The 17413-nt window shown below is 38.9% G+C and overlaps 1 protein-coding gene across 5 annotated transcripts in view; it reads left to right on the top strand.

Moving 5' to 3' along the window:
* The window catches only part of slc8a3 (solute carrier family 8 member 3), a 227071-nt gene extending 212467 nt beyond the window's left edge, over positions 1-14604 (top strand). For 3 of the 5 annotated variants that reach the window (XM_028438802.1, XM_028438799.1, XM_028438804.1), the window contains 4 exons: positions 2256-2380; positions 4294-4393; positions 11950-12222; positions 12342-14604. In XM_028438802.1, the coding sequence (XP_028294603.1) occupies positions 2256-2380; positions 4294-4393; positions 11950-12222; positions 12342-12718 (875 nt within the window). In that variant the 3' untranslated portion in view covers positions 12719-14604. The remainder of the gene's footprint in view (positions 1-2255; positions 2381-4293; positions 4394-11949; positions 12223-12341) is intronic. The other 2 variants (XM_028438803.1, XM_028438800.1) reach the window with 1 other exon arrangement.
* Positions 14605-17413: the final 2809 nt, after the last annotated feature.

Below are 17413 nucleotides of genomic sequence, written 5' to 3'. Positions count from 1 at the left end.
CAAGTTAGCCATACTAAATAAATTACAATTTAAATGTAGGCTAATTCATAATCAATGTCATAAAATCAGTCAGGAAGAAATGAGATCCCCAAAATACACAACCTACCATTAACAAAATGTCTACTGCAAACATACGACCACTTTGATTTTGGGCTCCATGTAGTTCCAGCTACGTTTGTTCGCTTCAGTGATTGAATCCATAATTTCCGTTTCTGGCCTTTTTCTGTCTGTATTCTGTAAAAGGATATCTTTTACAGGCGTGGTGATGACAGCCAAATACTACGCAGGATTTGAGCATTATACGATAAAAATCAGCCAGACTGCAAAATCAGCTGTAAATAGCGGATGTCAGGCAAATGATTATCACTCTTAAAATGGCAGCACGCGTTGCTAAGTCAAGTGCTAACGTCACGCAAAAAGGTGTATATTTAAAATCACATTCTAGCGGAGCGTCTGTGGATGCGTCTCATAAGCTACGTGCTCCACAGCGCCACCCGATCTGAGCAGATCTTAGAGTATTTTGTCGGTGTATCCTTTCTGTTGATATTGGCTAACCACAGCCAACGACGTTCCTCGCTGAGCAATTTTGTGAAATCAACTTCATGTTCTCGAATCTTTGGGATGGAGTAGAATCCTAACTAATAAGTCCCAGCTCTGTTTGCACACCCATGTACCCAACACGAAATAACCATTTCCGTAATGGAAAAGAGCACTTATTTGCTGCAAATATGACAGTCCAGTCTCACAGCAATATTTGTCCTCATGCAATATTGTAAGCATTTTTACATTTGAGGCTCGTAGAACGTAAAATGCTTATAGTTTCTTCCACCTCGTCTTTTCAACGGGCTGATGTCAGGTCACGTGACTACTGACTCTGTCACCCATAGACATTATAATACATAGATGCCGCATCTGCAGCCCACTAGAGTGGTGCATCAACATGGCAGCCATCTTGGACCAGTGGCAATCGCTCCTGCGGTGCATTATATTGCTGGAGGAATAATGTGCTTACACAATTAAAGTTGTCATAAATCGCTCAATTTTCAATCAATTTTCACGGGGTTTGTTTGTAACGTACGTCAGACATGATAGATAGATAGATAGATAGATAGATAGATAGATAGATAGATAGATAGATAGATAGATACACATAAATAGAACAAAAGGAACACAGAAAACATTCAGATGTGCTCAGGTTTTTATTGACAACATTGTTTAAGGCTATATATTGCATTTGACAATTATTATTGTATAATTGTACTACTACTGTATTATTGTTATTGCTATTCTTATAATTATCATTAGATTATCATAATATTGTATTATTTTTATTATTAATATTTTATATGAAGTGATTAGGCTATACCCTATAACCTTTTTTTTCTTATCCATTCTATTCAAACTTTAAAACAGGTGTTTTAATTTTTAACTTCATTACAAATGTAAAGTGTACATCCAGGGCTCTTATTGTGAAAGGCAGAGGATGGTGTTCTGTGGGGCGGCACTTGATTAATTGTACAGGGATGAAAAATGTTTAGATGAGTTATACCGTTATATACTGTGTATATATGTGTGTGTGTGTGTGTTTTTTGCCAATAGCTCCATGGGCTAAATAAATTCATTCTAAAATGTTAAATAATATCAACTATCAAACATTTAGTAATTATTTTAGTGTTGGTTTTGTGATATAGTGAAACTGAGCTTGTATTTATTTATTTTTCCTTTTAAGGACAAAAATAACAAACTTTTTTTTTTCTGGATTTCAGTACAGTACAGTGTTGATTCTTAGTTTTTCATGATCTCTAGAGTTTTGTTAGATTTAGTTTGAAAAGAAAGGTTTTTAAAGGTAAGCATGGTTTTTTTTAACAACCCTATTTTAATTTTAGCTGAAAATTTCCAAACTAAGCCATGCACTTTTGAATACATGTTGAACGTCTTTGATATTTACAGCATCTGTCAGTACAAGCCTGTTCACTTTTTTCTTGCAAGGTTTGTTGCACATGGGGTCTCATCCAGGCCTCAGGCTTGGTGGGCAATATTTACATGTTTTTTCAGAGTAAGCCTGCATGGGTTTTCTCCTCTCAATCCAAATATGTGCATTGATGGAATGAATTCATGTGTTTAGGGTGAGGGTACCTACCTACCTAATGTGGCTCTTTATTGAAGCCTGTTGTGAGTTAGTGTGTGTCACTGGTTCTAAACCATGTCTGACATTAAACAGCTTCATTCAACATGCTCCTGTTTCCATCGCTCAGATGTTCCTGAGAGAACGAGGACTTCAGATGAGGAGGAAGCCAAGCGCATTGCTGAGCTGGGAAAACCAGTGCTGGGGGAGCACTCCAAGCTGGAAGTCATCATTGAGGAATCCTATGAGTTTAAGGTGGGAAAACGACTTTTTTTGCTCCTGGTGATGAAAGAAATTTAGAAACAACAAAACATTTATTTCATGAGTGTGAAATAGTCATATCCGGAAATCTCTATATGATTTACTGTTTTCTAATCATATAAACATTGATTTCTGGTCATTTCAAAATATTAAATTTGAAGGTAAAAAACATAAATATTTGATCACTAACTTAAGTATAATAACAAAATATTATATACACAAATGCAGATTTGCTAAATGCCCCCTGTCATGGTCTGCTTTAAAGATTTTATTGTTTCAAAGATGTAACATGTCCATGCAAGAAAATACAGTATATAATTTAATACTTAAGTTAAATATATGAAAAACCCTTGTACAATGTTCTTATTTATTTTTTTCTTATATTTTCCTTTTTCATGGCGTTTTGATTGTTGAACTGTATTTGGTGCTGTTTTTGGTACATGTTTGTAATTGCTGTGCATTGATGTATAACTGAGGAAGTTTTGTAAGTTATCTTGTTTGTTAATAAAAATAAATAATTTAATTAAAACTTTCACAGCTTTGAAACAAACAAACAAAAAAACACAGCCACCATGTTTTTTTGTGCTATTCTCATTATTCTGTAATATGTTTTATTGCTTAACACTGTCATCATGTGATGGCTCCATTGCTTACAGTGTGTGATGCTTTATTAGGGGGCCAAGCCCACGGGGCCTGGGAATTGGCGTATGTAAGCATACGCGGTTCCTAGGACCAGCGGTGCTAGGAACCCTATTGTAATCGTAAGGATTATTTTTATTATGTTTCCCCCGGTAAAAGTGGTGCTGCAGGCTAAACCGTGGAAGATAAGGTGACGCCCTTAAGAGGGTGGGTCCAGATCCCCCTGCGTACCTTGGACGCAAAAACTCTCATATGTCCGCCAGCAGGTGGCGCAATAACCAAGGTCAATGCGTTTTGGCCTATAACTCTCACACCAATTGTTGCACATTCAAAAATTTCATATCCACAGATTCCTTGAATAGCACTGAATCACCTGGGCTAGGCCACGCCCATTTGCGCCAGACTTTTCTCAGAGAAAAATTGCAAAACCTGGAAAACCTACTTTTTCGAACTCCTCCTTGGGGTTTTGTCCAATCAGCGTGAAACTTGGCACACAGTCTTCAGTTGGACCTCATCTAAAGTTGATAAAATAATTTTGTTTGGGTAAAATATGTGCAAATTATTAACAAGTAAAATTTCTAGCTCGCTATAAAAACTCAAACTGCTGCAAATCTCGGTCAAAAGAAATGCTAACAACACCCAATTTGAGGTCCTAGGTTGTCATGTGACTGTGAGGTTGTATATTGTAGGCCACTAGGGGGCGCTGCAAATATGGGATATTTATATCTCTTAAATGGAAAGACCGATTTTTACCAAATTTGGTGAGTATGACCTTGGGTCGCTCCTGGGGCCGTATCTCAAAGTTAATTGCGATTGGTCAAAGTGGGTGTGGCTTATTACAACATCACATAAAAATAAACAAACTTTTAATTCAGCTGAATTATTATGTTGAGGGCTGTGAAATTTACAGGGTACATATATAACAGCACACAGATCGCCCATACCAAAAAGTGCACCACTAGGTGGCACTATATTGGGTGCAAACGCATTTTGGACTGTAACTTTCACTTTTTAAATCACATCTTCCAAAACTTAATATCCACCTGTTCACAGCAAATGGCACGTTGGCCTGTGTCCTGTCGCTCGCCTCAAGCCCGTCATTCTTTTATGACATACTTTCTATGAGCTCTGCGAAACCTGGGGGCCGAGTCACGCGGGAAGGCTTGGCCCCCTTTCATAACTGTTTGCAGTTCTAGTTATTATTATTATTATTATTATTATTATTATTATTATTATTATTATTATTATTTTTATTATTATTATTACAGAGCACAGTGGACAAGCTGATCAAGAAGACCAACCTGGCTCTGGTGGTGGGGACAAACTCATGGAGGGAGCAGTTCATGGAGGCCATCACAGTCAGTGCAGGTAATGTTTGCTTCATCTTCAAATTAGTGGTGCGACTAGATTTAAAGACACTTTGTAATTAATTAATCATAATTAATCTTAATTAATAGCCAAACAATATTTGACACAAGAAACATTTTTCCAATTTAAATGGATTTTGGTAGATGACTGAATCAATGAAAACAATAAATTAGCTTGAACAACAAAACTGTGTTTATTATTTTAATCACTGAGTGAATAAAGGATATTATGATTGCATTGTTCACAAAGCACAAACTTAAATTTCAGTAAGCTATATTCATGCTTTTCTGGATTTTTTGGAATCTTTCTATAACAAATGTGTTTTTGTGTATTAAAATAAAAACCAGCACATAGTACAGAACATTCTAGAGAAGTGGAAACTGAACAGTGTCAAATAGTTTAAATATATGTTAGTCATGGGTGAATAAATAAATAAATCTCCATATTATTAACTCAATAAAGTTTTACCAGATGGACAGTTCAGGGTTAAATTTTTTTTTTTTTTTTTTTTTTTTTTTTTTTTTTTTTTTTTTCTTGTCTGCACATGCTTTCGAAGGTTAACACTACAAGAAGTGCAATCTTTTGACAGCAATGCATATTTTATTATTGCAATTAAATAAATTTATTTATTTCATTGCATAATTGTGACCGTCACCAGCCCTCCCTAGGGAAGGGTAAGAAATACTTTATTAAAGGGAGGATGTAAAAAAGAGAGGGCAGTGTTACACCAAGGTGAGGGGTTGGAGGGGGGTGGGGAAGTTAGCAGGGAAGAGAGATACAAGATAGGATATGGAATGGGTGAGGAATAGTTTTAAGTGATGCGATGTGAAATTGTGGTTGTGTATATTGTGTTTATTGTTGTGTTGTCAAGCCAGTTTGGTGACCAGTGTGTGGTTTAGGAATAATGGTGGTGGCTGTGAACAGAGGAAGAGGTGAGTGGAAATTCCATAAAACAGGTATTTGGGAACAACGTGTCTAAGGTTGAGCCCAGTATGAGTGTTATCCCACAGCCCAAGGCCAGTGCATCCATGACAAATGTATTTCCAAGTACCGCCACTGCAAAACCCAAGAGCCGCCCCCGGGCCCGAAGAAGCAGTCAGGCCAGCAGCAAGAGCAGGCAGCCTAAGGGCCCCCGGCGACCACCCCACGGCCAAGCAGTCCCCCGAACGCCCCCAAGATCCCAAGCCGAGAGGCAGCCATCGCCCCCCCATACACACCCGAGAAAGCCCCAAGGAGCCAAGGACCCAGCGCACCACGCCACCGATCCCACCCCCAACCCCCAGACCCCCCACCCCATCGACCCCCCCACCCCCCCACCCCACCCCCGCGCCCAACCCCCCGAGGGGAGGGCCCCGAGAACTCCCTGCCCGAGGCCCCAGCGGAGGAGCCGAAGCCCACACCCAGCAGACGACCAGAACCGCGCCGAACAGGCAGCCAGTGGGCACCCGCCGGCGAGCCCAGAGCCAGCAGGGGCCCGACCCCAGGCCAGAAGGACCCGGAACGGATGCAGCACCAGGAGCAGCCCGCCCAGGGAGGACGACCACACCCCAAGCCGCATAAGGCACCAGGGGGCCGCTGGGAGTCTCCCCGCCGGCCCCCAGGCACCCCAACCTAGCCCCCCACGGCGCCCCAGATCACCCTTCACTGATGCCGCCCGCGCCACGAGCTTCAGTTCTTTTTTTTTTTTTTTTTTTTAAAGCCAGGGCCCCCTCCAAGGGCCAAGCCAGACCGCCCCGCCGGGATGTGGCCCCCTATGGGTTAAATTTGCTGATGTGAAATGCCACACAGGCACTTTCATTAACAATAAGCTGCACAATTTGTGCCACTTTAGGCTTTTTCTCCTCTGAGGGACAGCACGTGTGAGTGAGTTCTATACTGTAGCTTGTTTAGGGGAAGGTCTGGGTTAGAACACACTCAGTGATCATCTAACTGAGATTATCATGCTGTTTTGAGAAGTAGCAAAAGCAGCTACTTCTAAAACCAGTATTCTAATACATAGTTCCCACAATATTAGCCAGTGAGCGTTTTTCCCTTCCACCCGCCATTTTGTTTGGCATTTCACACCTAGACGCCTAGACAAATAAGAAGAAGCTTCTCGGAAGGATGCATATGTTAACAATAGACAGCAATGATTACTCAAAAGTTAAAGTCGTACAGGGTGAGCCTCCAGGCAAAGGAACGCCAGCGATACAATGTGAAAATAGGACTAGCTGTGTCGTATTGCCTGTAGGCAATACGACACAGCTAACCCTTATATCCTATTACAGACCCCTGTTAAAATTTATAAATTTAGGTTCAAAGCCCAAATGTTGAAGTACCGACAAGATAATAGGATGCTCTGCTGAATCAAATGTCCATGTATATAGACGCCGCATCATCTATTGTGGATTGATCTGCTTTCAAAAAAACAGATTGCGTTTCTGAGACAAGATTTGAGATCCCTGTTTGAAGACGAGTACTGAAAATGCAGGTTTGTAGTTTGTAATCTGAATTTCTGAGAGTGATAGGTTTTCTGTTTTCTATAAATCTGAGGTCTTTGTTGGGATTTGGGATTGACATGATTATCCCTTGTCTCATTGTGGGTGGAAGTAAACATGTTTCAAAGATTTCTGTAGCAGCCCTTTGATCTCCTTCCAAAAGTATTTTGTTTCATTGTTAATTTGTTCATTTGAGCAGTTAAAGTTCTGCTCAAAAGAAGTGGGCCGAAGCAAGAGCTTATAAGTGCCCACCCCCTTTTTACAGTATCTGTAAAAGTTTCCAGTAAGACCTTCTGAACCAGGGGCTTTGTTCATTAAGAGGCGACCAATTACTGTATCAAGTTCTTCAACTGTGATTGGGCTTTCACATGTTTGTTTACAGTTATCATCTACCTTTGGAATTTATTTAGAGATATTTTTTAACAATTCATCACAGGTTTCTTTGGAGAATTAGGAGCTTTAAAGATGGCTATAAAACTTAAAAATTTCAGGTGAGATTACGTTCTCATCATTAATTTCTACATCGTCAATCATTATTGATATGCAAAATTGTTCTGTCCCTCTTCTGTCCATTTAGCCCATGATCTAAATAAAAGTCCCTTGTGCTCTTTGAGTGCAAATTTCATCTAGTTTGGAATGCAGATTCAATATTGTTTGTTTATCATTATCAGTAGTGTTAGGTTTATTGCAGTAGACATTTAAGTTCCTGATAATGTTCAGTTCTTTCTCTTCAAAATCTTTTTTTCAAGTTTTTTTACTGAAGGATAGAGGAAATTGATGTATTTTGTGTTTAGGAACTCTTGACAGGTGTTGTTAATTCATCCAAATTCCTAATTTCAATTAGTATTTACATTTTTTGGCAGTAATTGTTTTTTAGCAGACTGGAGTTTAATTTCCAATATTTGTTTGAATGATTTCTTCTGTTAACAGGCTTGATATAAAGATGAATAATAATGTGATCGGTCAGCGCAGCAGCTGAGATATCTGAACTGATCTCATAACATTTTAAGTGGCTTGAAATCAGCCAAAGGTCAATTCTAGATTTAGGTTAGAAATTTGGGCTAAACCACTAGTATTTAATTGTCACTGGGTTAATGTGACTCCATGCATCAATTGTACTTTGGTAATTGCAAAAGTTAGTAAATACGGTATTAGGGTGGCTTGTAGAGTATTGAGGAAGATATTTATCATAGAATTAATCCTGATACAGATACAAAATACAGGAAGCCTGTGAGCCAGATAGCAAAATAATAGGTGACATTGTAGGTGGTAGCAGCGCACGTTTGGATGAGAGATCCGTGATGAGCAGAGCTCAAAGGCAAAAGAAAGAGACAGAAAATGTCGCTACGAGAGTTGATGCTGAAGTTCCCACCAGCTCACAGCAGTGCACACCCGACCAGAGCATGTGTGGACCTCAGTAACTATTGAGAGTGTGGCAATCACACTCTGCATGTCCGGAAGGAGGAAGAAGTTACGTTTGTGCAGAATAAAGGGGAAGAGACTTGGAGGAAGGCCAAAATACAGTAAGAAATTTATTCAACTCTGACCCAGATAGCATAATAATAACAATTTTGCCATCAAAAGCCCGTTCTCAGTGTTGTTTTTGTAGTTTTATAGAAGGAAACCAATGTTGAGGTGTCCCTCAAGCAAAAAAAAGCTTCAAATTCACTAATAGATTTTTTCAGAAAAAGACATTTTTCTCAGCTTTTTGTCACAAATTGGAGATTTGAGTGAAACTTCCCTCTATTCAACTGCAGATTACAGAAGAACTAAGCAAGCTAGAAACAATTTTTTCAATGAATCTGGTGTCAGAATTCAGATTCTCATAGTACAATATATTTTTTGGTCTTTAAAAATCAGTCAAAATGCTCAAAAACGCCTGGTGGGTAGAAATTCTGAAAATGGCTGGGACTGAATGAGTTAAAGTTTGTCACTTTTAAACTTTTCATTGACAGACTTGAGAGGAAATTAAAACTTAGATTGGGTTTCTTCTTCCGCAATAAGGCATGTTTTTCTTTTGGTGTAAAGAAGCGCCATGTCTCTGCCACATTCTTATCTGTTAGATTATGGTGACCTTTTTTATGTGAATGCTTCTTGTACATGTCTTCTGATGGTGGACTCTGTTTATCATTCTGCTCTGAGGTTCATCACAAACTGTAGAGCCATGACACATCACTGTGAGCTGTACTCTCGGGTGGGATGGCCTTCCCTGTACACTAGGAGGCAGTGTCATTGGTTTACTTTTATTTATAAGGCTCTTCTTGGATTACTGCCTTCTTACATCTGTACATTACTTACAAAGAGAAGTACGAACACTTATGCGCTGAGATCCAATGATCAGCTGTTACTCACGGTTCCTTTTGCCCGCACAGAGCTGGGGAAAAAAGCCTTTGTACATGCAGCTCCTTGTGCTTGGAACATGCTGCAAAGAGACTGGAAGCTGACGGAGTTGTTACCCTTGAATGCCTTTAAAACGAAACTGAGAGAATTTGAGACTGCCTCAGTTGTCTGTAGTTGTTTTATTTGATTCTTATATTATCCTGTCATTTTAATGTAATGTAAATGTATTTTGACCAGGACTCCCTTGAAAAAGAGGTTTTTAATCTCAATGGGATTTTTTTTTCCTGGTTAAATAAAGGTTAAATAAAAAAAAAAAAATGTCATTTGTTCAGGGTAGCAAGACAAGAAAGGGAGGACATGTATTCCTACAGCTCTCCCCTTTTGATTTGATTCTCGACCCTTTGAAATCCTAATCATTTACATTCCTGGGAGGTAAAAAAAGTTTATCGACCGAGTTTGAAGAAACCTGGTGTAGGTGTCTCACAGGGTGGCCAGAGAGATGAAGAGGTGCCACTGAAGGAGCCACGATTGTCAGTTGTGGAGGAGTGGAGTTCTCCAGGTTGCAAAGAAGGGTCAACAAATAAAAAGAAACAGGGTCCTCAGGATTGGAGATCAGAGGTCCTTGGTTGAGAAGAAGCAGAGCCCTCAGGGTTGGAGAATTAAGGTCCTCGGATGAGAAGAGGCAGAGCCCTTGAAGTCTAACACTTTGTTAATTACAGAATGGTGTTTATACTGTTTATTTAATGCCAGATACCTGAAAGACCTTAGAAATAAATGGTCAAATCATATTTCAGTTGTTTTTTGGGATGTATAGACATATATATATAGTGATTTACATATATATGTAAATCATTTACATATACGTATATGTAAATCAGGATTTTTTCTCTCTCGGCGCTAAGGGGTGCGGGATTGATATGTGGGGGTGCTGAGAATAATCATAATAAGAAAAATGATATCACTTTCATAAGGAGTTTCACATTTTTTCTTCAATAAAATAAGTTGTGCAACACAGAATGTTAGATATACAATAAATATAGTTTTATCTGAATTTGGTCAAAGAATAATTGCAAATTAGTTAAGCATAATACAAGTGACCACAAGGCAATGTCAACAAAAAAAGAATATTGAGCAAAAGTTACCAATTCAACACCTGACAGCCACTCTTTTGCCTGCCAATAATCAGAGAGTAAATCTAAAATGCAAAACGTCAGGGAAGAACTAACTCACCCTAGTTGCTTTATAAGAGAGCGATGTGTTTGTTGTTGTTTTTGCGTGTTTGGACAGGCAGTAAAGATTTATGAGTTGAGGATTTGCCTTTCGGTTTCTCAGGTATGTTTTAAAAACTGCGCTCACATGAAGCGGAGGAGACAGGTAGCGTGACAGAAATTAGTAAAAGTTTTTTAGAGGCTCCCTTGGAGAGGGTTCCCAAACGGTGTGCCACACGGCAAGTCCGGGTGTGCACAACCATACATTATTATTATTGCAAAATACAACGACATAAAAATAATTGTTTTTTAATTTACTACTTTGTATGCACTCATTTCATGATACAAAGGCAAACTCTATACCTATTTTTTTAATATATATATTTAATTAATAAATATTTCGTGAGTAATATAGTTGTCTTTGTCACATTTTATTTGGCATTAGTAAATAATTATGCACATTTACAGATATTGTACATGATATGAGTGATAACACGTGTTATAAAAGCTATTTTTCACAATAGATGTGTCTTCAGATTTTTACTTGTCCTTTGGTGTGCCTTGGGCACAAAAAGTTTGGGAACCACTGTGATAGTGAACCCTAAAATGATGCGCAAAAACAACTCCTCCACCTCTCCCATCCCCTATCACACACACACACAGACACACTGTAGTGTATGTTAATCAATGGACCCCATTGAATGGGGTACAAGCAGGGATTTGATTGGAACAGAACGGCTACTCTTATTTTTGTTTTTGAACTCAATAAATTAATAATAACAATATTTTAAAAACATGCTTTGAGGTGATAGCTGTTCCATGTTTACTTTGAGGTGCTAGCTCCATGTTTAGCATTGAGGTGCTAGCTGCTTCATGTTTAGATTTGAGGAACTAGCAAGAAGAGCAAGAAGAGCTCCGGTGATCAGCAAACTCTTCCTCGCAGCAACACCATAGAATAGAAAAAGTTAACAGTAAGAACAAAAATTAATACCAACATAGGATTATTGTGCAAATGTACAACTGCGGGATGGACATAAATTAGAAATAGATAGAAATGAATAATAATAGATAAATAAAAATAAATGAATTTAGATAAAATTTAAATAAAAAACAAAACAACAAAGGCATAAGAAAACAAAAATGTGCAAATGAAGGAATATGGAATATCGAGCACAATCAGTAAAATTGTCAGTTGTTAATTTAACAAACAAGAGTTTGAAGAAGTGCTCCAAGCTTTGATGAATATCTCATTTTAAGTAACTGTTGTTTTGCTCTCTCTCCTCATGGATGTTTCATCTCACCTCTGCTATCGAACTCCTCTGAGATCTTCTCCATCCGTCCTCACTGACCATATCACATTCGCTCATGTCTCCATGTGTTCATTTCCATTTGCCTGCTCCCTCCCTGTCTCTGTGGTTAAAAAACATCTTTACTGCCCCTGGTGTCCTCATTACATATAACCCCCCCCCCCCCACCACCACCACCACCACCACCCCCATGTCTGCCCCCACTTGGCCTCACTTGTGCCCAGGAGACGAGGACGAAGACGACACCGGGGAGGAGCGTCTTCCCTCCTGCTTTGACTACGTCATGCACTTCCTCACTGTGTTCTGGAAGGTCCTGTTCGCCTGCGTCCCCCCTACGGACTACCTGAACGGGTGGGCCTGCTTTGTCGTTTCCATCATCATCATCGGCGTCCTCACGGCCGTCATCGGTGACCTGGCATCTCACTTTGGCTGCACCATCGGCCTCAAGGACTCCGTCACAGCTGTGGTTTTTGTAGCTCTTGGAACATCAGTCCCAGGTGGGTTGATTTATTAAAAGCTGTTATTTTTAGTGACATCAAAGCCCTGATTATGTCTGGACAGTCAAATAATAAGCTAAGCTAGTGCTGAGCGATGGCTTCCTTCTTTGTCTTTACAGACACGTTTGCCAGTAAGGTGGCAGCAGTCCAGGACACGTACGCAGACGCCTCCATCGGGAACGTGACAGGCAGCAATGCCGTCAACGTTTTCCTGGGCATTGGCGTGGCCTGGTCGGTGGCGGCCATTTACTGGCGCACGAAAGGGAAGCCGTTCATCGTGGAGGCCGGCTCGCTGGCCTTCTCCGTCACGCTTTTTACCATCTTCGCCTTTCTGGCCATGTCGGTGCTGCTCTACCGACGCCGGGCTCACATCGGAGGAGAACTGGGAGGACCCCGGGGTCACAGACTGGCCACATCGGCCTTCTTTTTTGGCCTCTGGTTTCTTTATATTGTCTTCTCAGGCCTGGAGGCCTACTGTCATATAGAAGGCTTCTAAAGGGGAGGGGGGTTGTAAGGGTTCACTTCAGAGGTTAAAGTCCACGGTGTTCCTCCCTCTGACCCTCAGTCCTGCTTGTAAGGCTGCTGGTAGGAGCTAGGGCTGGTCGATATGGACCAATACTAATATCTCGATTATTTCTCTCAAAATGGCGAATTACAATATAAAATTTTTAAATTCAATTTAAGTCTGACCCGAAGACAATACTGGGTTAAAATTGCTGATGCAAAATGCCACACAGGTACATTTATTAACAAACAGTTGCACAAAATGTGCCACTTTTGGCTTCTTCGCTTATAAAGGACAGCATGTGTGAGTGAGTTCTTTAGTGTGGTTTGTTTAGGGGAAGGTCTGGGATAGGAAGCACTCAGAAATCTTCAACCCCGACTGACCTGCCGGTGCGGGCGGCTCCAGCTTCTGTCACTCTCACTGTGTCTTAATGTTGTAAAGAATGAATTAAATCACACTTTATATACCTCTCTGTAATCCTAAGAAACTGAGTTACAACTGTACCCACCCATATTCAGAACAAAAGACCACAGCACACACTCCAGGCCATTATGTTTAAAGAGGGAAAAGTTGGCAACTCGTCAAACTCTTTCCACTGCTTTGAGTCACATAATAAACACAGCTTTATAACAAGAGCCTACGTGAAACTACAGGCCGAGTTGAATTTTTCTGATATACAGATCGGTAATGTTATGTACCAAAACAACACTACAAAATCAAAAATACACAGCGGATAAAGTCAGCAATTATGACAAAAAGTTGCTCCAATGTGCATAAAACTCCATATTTTGATAAATCAAAATCGTGTAGTCAAACAAATACCACCATTACACACATCTGAGCACCGTGTGTAAAATCGGCCGGACCCTCCACCATTTCCTACAGGCTCTCAGTTTTGCAACTCTGTGTCAATCATTCTGATTGGTCAAAGCATTGCTGAATTAGACAAATGCGTAGCTGCACCAAGGAGTGGAACCAAAATGTATATTGTGCGTGACACCGCGGAGACCTGAATAAAATTGGACGTGTTTATTTCAAGCCAAATTGCAACATCTAGTGGTCAAACATAAGACTAATAATGATTGGAATAAATTTGACAGACATATTACAGTTACTTTGCACAGTTGTGGCAAAGTGAGTTTCTGCCTGTACTTTTTTGTACTAAATCATGTGTATCTTTGGCCTAGTGTTTATTATCACCAAACTTGCTGCAGCTGATGCCCATACATAAGTTCAATTATTTCTGCTTTTACAGACTTTGATAATGAGAAAAGTTTATTTTGGGGAGGACTACATATTTCTGTATTTAAAACACAATTTATTGTCACTCAGTATCATATATTTCCAAATTTTTCCATTATCTGTAACCACTAAGGGTCCTACTTCAGTCTGAACAAAAAAATTGCCACATTGGTCATGGAGAACAATTTGTTATCTGTATGTGATTTTTGGCAAAAAGTAGCTGGGACTTAATAGGTTAATGCTTTTCTGAGAAGAATGTTGTTGTGAAATCAGCGACTCCTAAATCAAGTGTTTTAAAACAAAATAAGTTTGATGTAGGCGATATATTAAAATTTTCTATATCTCCAGTATAGAAATCTTGATATAACTTCAATCTCGATATATCGCCCAGCCCTAGTAGGAGCCGATGCTGCCCCCAGTGATGTTGGCTAAACCCAGTGTGCTTACTGCTAGGATTGGGTCACCACCACCATCACCATCTCCAAAAGTTTCCTGATGCCAAGAAGTAGCCCTTCATTCCACTGGAAGAGACTGCAGTCCTGACTGAGATCAGAGGTCTATATTTTTCTCCAAGCAAGACGAGAACACGTTTTCTAATAAAAGTATTTTGGGGATAAAATGTTAAAAAATAACTGAAAAAAAACTCTTGAGAGCATATATGAGCTTAAAAAGAGGAACTATTTTCTGATCTTTATGGAATATGAAGCGATGATATCGTATGGAATAACGTGGCGTGAAACATGGTGTTTATTTATTTATTTATTGGCTTAGTTTCCTGCAGAGTTGTTGAGAATGACATGATGACGAAGAAGTAGAACAATAAAAGGAGTTTACCAATAATGGACTCTGTAAACATGGTCAAACTGCCCTGGACATTATTCTGTACTGAACCATACATCTATATATAATTTCATATTTTCTGTATATTTTGAATATTGGTTTCAATGTTCTGCTCTAACAACAGATGATGGACTGGAACCATGAAGGGTTCTGCTTCTTGCCTCGGTGCAATTGAAATGTTGTCTTTTTTAATCAAAATATTTTGGTCTCACTCCACTTCCTTTTCACCAAACAAAGTGTGTTGCTGCAGAAATCCAATCAGAGGTATTTTTCTATTCGACCCTTGATGCACTTTGCTGTATAGTTCTGCCTAATGTAGTCTTCTACTTGTACAAACAGTTGAAGGTATCATCGTGGACTTTATGGAGTGCCTGCAGAGCGAGAAACAAACCCTCACCTTTCATCAGCACCTTTGAGTTTTAGCCCTAACTCAATCTGATTTCAACACATTTTCAGGACATCCCATGTGCTTCGGTCTCAAAAAATTGTGAAATATAGAACATGACAATTTTTTTTATAATTAGTCAGGAAATTTTTATCTCCCGACATGTTTCAACTGTGAACCTTGTCTCAATAGACCATCCATTCATCCATCTTCATACCTGCTTATTCCGTTTATTGTAAGACACCCCGCAACCCTGAAATAGGACAAAATGGATGGATGGATGATTATACGACACAGAGGCAAGGTAAAATGGCCTCATGCAAAGGATTTGTAAATATTTGCGTGTGGCGAAATAACACAAAGTTGGGCTCCAAAATAACAAATGACAAAGTAACATAAAGAAATATTGTTTTATATTACAAGATAGAGTAACCTTTAGACTATAAATAAAAACAGAGATCAGATGTATTTATTTTTTACATTCCCACATGCAGTCAATGAAAATCTGTGACAAAGCTATTTTTTTCAGTTTTCAAGAGACTGTCACCCAAGAACCAATGCATATATGTGACTAATCATTAGCGATGTGAACACTCTATCTACATAGCTCAAAGCTGATCAAATTACAGGGAGCTGAGATATATGCAAAGTTGTTTACTGAAGGCCCAAACATGTTCCAGCCCCAAACCCACACTAACGTTTTTCCAATTTTGAGAGGCTGGCATGCTATTTTTATATATTCTGAGAGAGTAGTTGGAGCTGTGTTATTATACCAAATTTCAGTTTCCTATGTGTTGTAGTTCCTCAGATATTGGTAGCTAAAAATGGTATATAAAAAAAAAAAATCGACACACCCCCTCACTAAGTTGTCCATATCTCAAAAAAGTAATCATCAAATCAATCTAAAAATGTACAGTGTGCCTAATTAATAATCATAGAACAAATGGTAAATATTTTTAGATTTTTTTGAAACCGAAGTGTGTGGGCCATTTGTTGAAATTACATTAAATGAATCCATAATGTGAGAATTAAGTTAAATTCATCATTAGGTTCTTGTTACATCAAACATATATCTGATACATAGCACATTTTAGTCAGTGACTGTTGAGCATCGAACGCAGAGATAGGCAACTGGTGACTCGGGGCCCGCGTGTGGCCCTCGGTTTACTGAATGTGCAGCCTCTGAAGAAATGCACAAAATATCTCCAAAAACACATAAAATGACAGAAAACTACACAAAACAGACAAAATAAATGTATAAAATTTAACAAAAATAATGAAAACAAAACAAATATCAACAAATTATCGACAAGTTTGGAAAAGGTGAAGTATACTTTTTTTTTAATTCCTACCCCCTTTTTAACTCTTCCACTTATCTCATTTTATATCATTGCTACAAAACTATTTATATGAATGTGTGATACTGTGTGTGCTACATTTTAACCCCTGAATTAGCTGTTAAAACATCACCTGATCAGCTTTTTGTGTTTATTGCTGAATTACAATTGAGCCCATGATCCGACAGTGGCACCCCCAGAAAGATACCAATCAGCAACTTTAACTTGTTACACATCTATTGAGCAATGCCACTCTGGGACAGGAGTTGTGAACTAGCATTAGCTATACACTCTATGTGCATCTTATTTTGTGTCTGTTTTTAATTGCATTGTCCCTGTTAAATGAATAAATAAAATAAATAACCTCTCTCTCTTTGAGGGGCAACTTTTATCACAGCGAGGCCACAAACTGTTGATTGTATCTGACATGAAAGTCACATGATTAACATTCATGTCAGCATTATAATAAAGAAAGAACATCAATCACAGCATTAACACAGGAAACAACAAATCAATATTTTTTCTCTATTTACCTTGTCATTTGTTTGGTTTTAGGTGTTTCTAGGGTGATTTTGTGGATTTTTCTCTCTTTTTGTGTTTTTAGAGTTATTTTATGTGTTTCTAGAGTCATTTTATGTATTTCTAGAGTCATTTTGTGTAGTTTTCTTATAATTTTATGTAATTTTGAATTTATTTTGTTTTGGAGGTTGCATAAAATAAGGCTAGGGGTCGCCGTATTGTCTGCTCTGAATGTCAACAAATCAAACTTGAGTGTTTGGATATGTTTATTTCAACCTTTCACAACCTAAAAAGCTAGGCTTTATTCTTAAATCCTCTAAGCTATTAAGGATACAGACAGGACATTTCATTCTACTCAAATGA

The sequence above is a fragment of the Gouania willdenowi genome, chromosome 22 (genome assembly GCF_900634775.1).
Source record: "Gouania willdenowi chromosome 22, fGouWil2.1, whole genome shotgun sequence".
In the NCBI taxonomy this organism is placed as follows: Eukaryota; Metazoa; Chordata; class Actinopteri; order Blenniiformes; family Gobiesocidae; genus Gouania; species Gouania willdenowi.
This window is presented reverse-complemented; position numbering and strand designations above follow the sequence as displayed.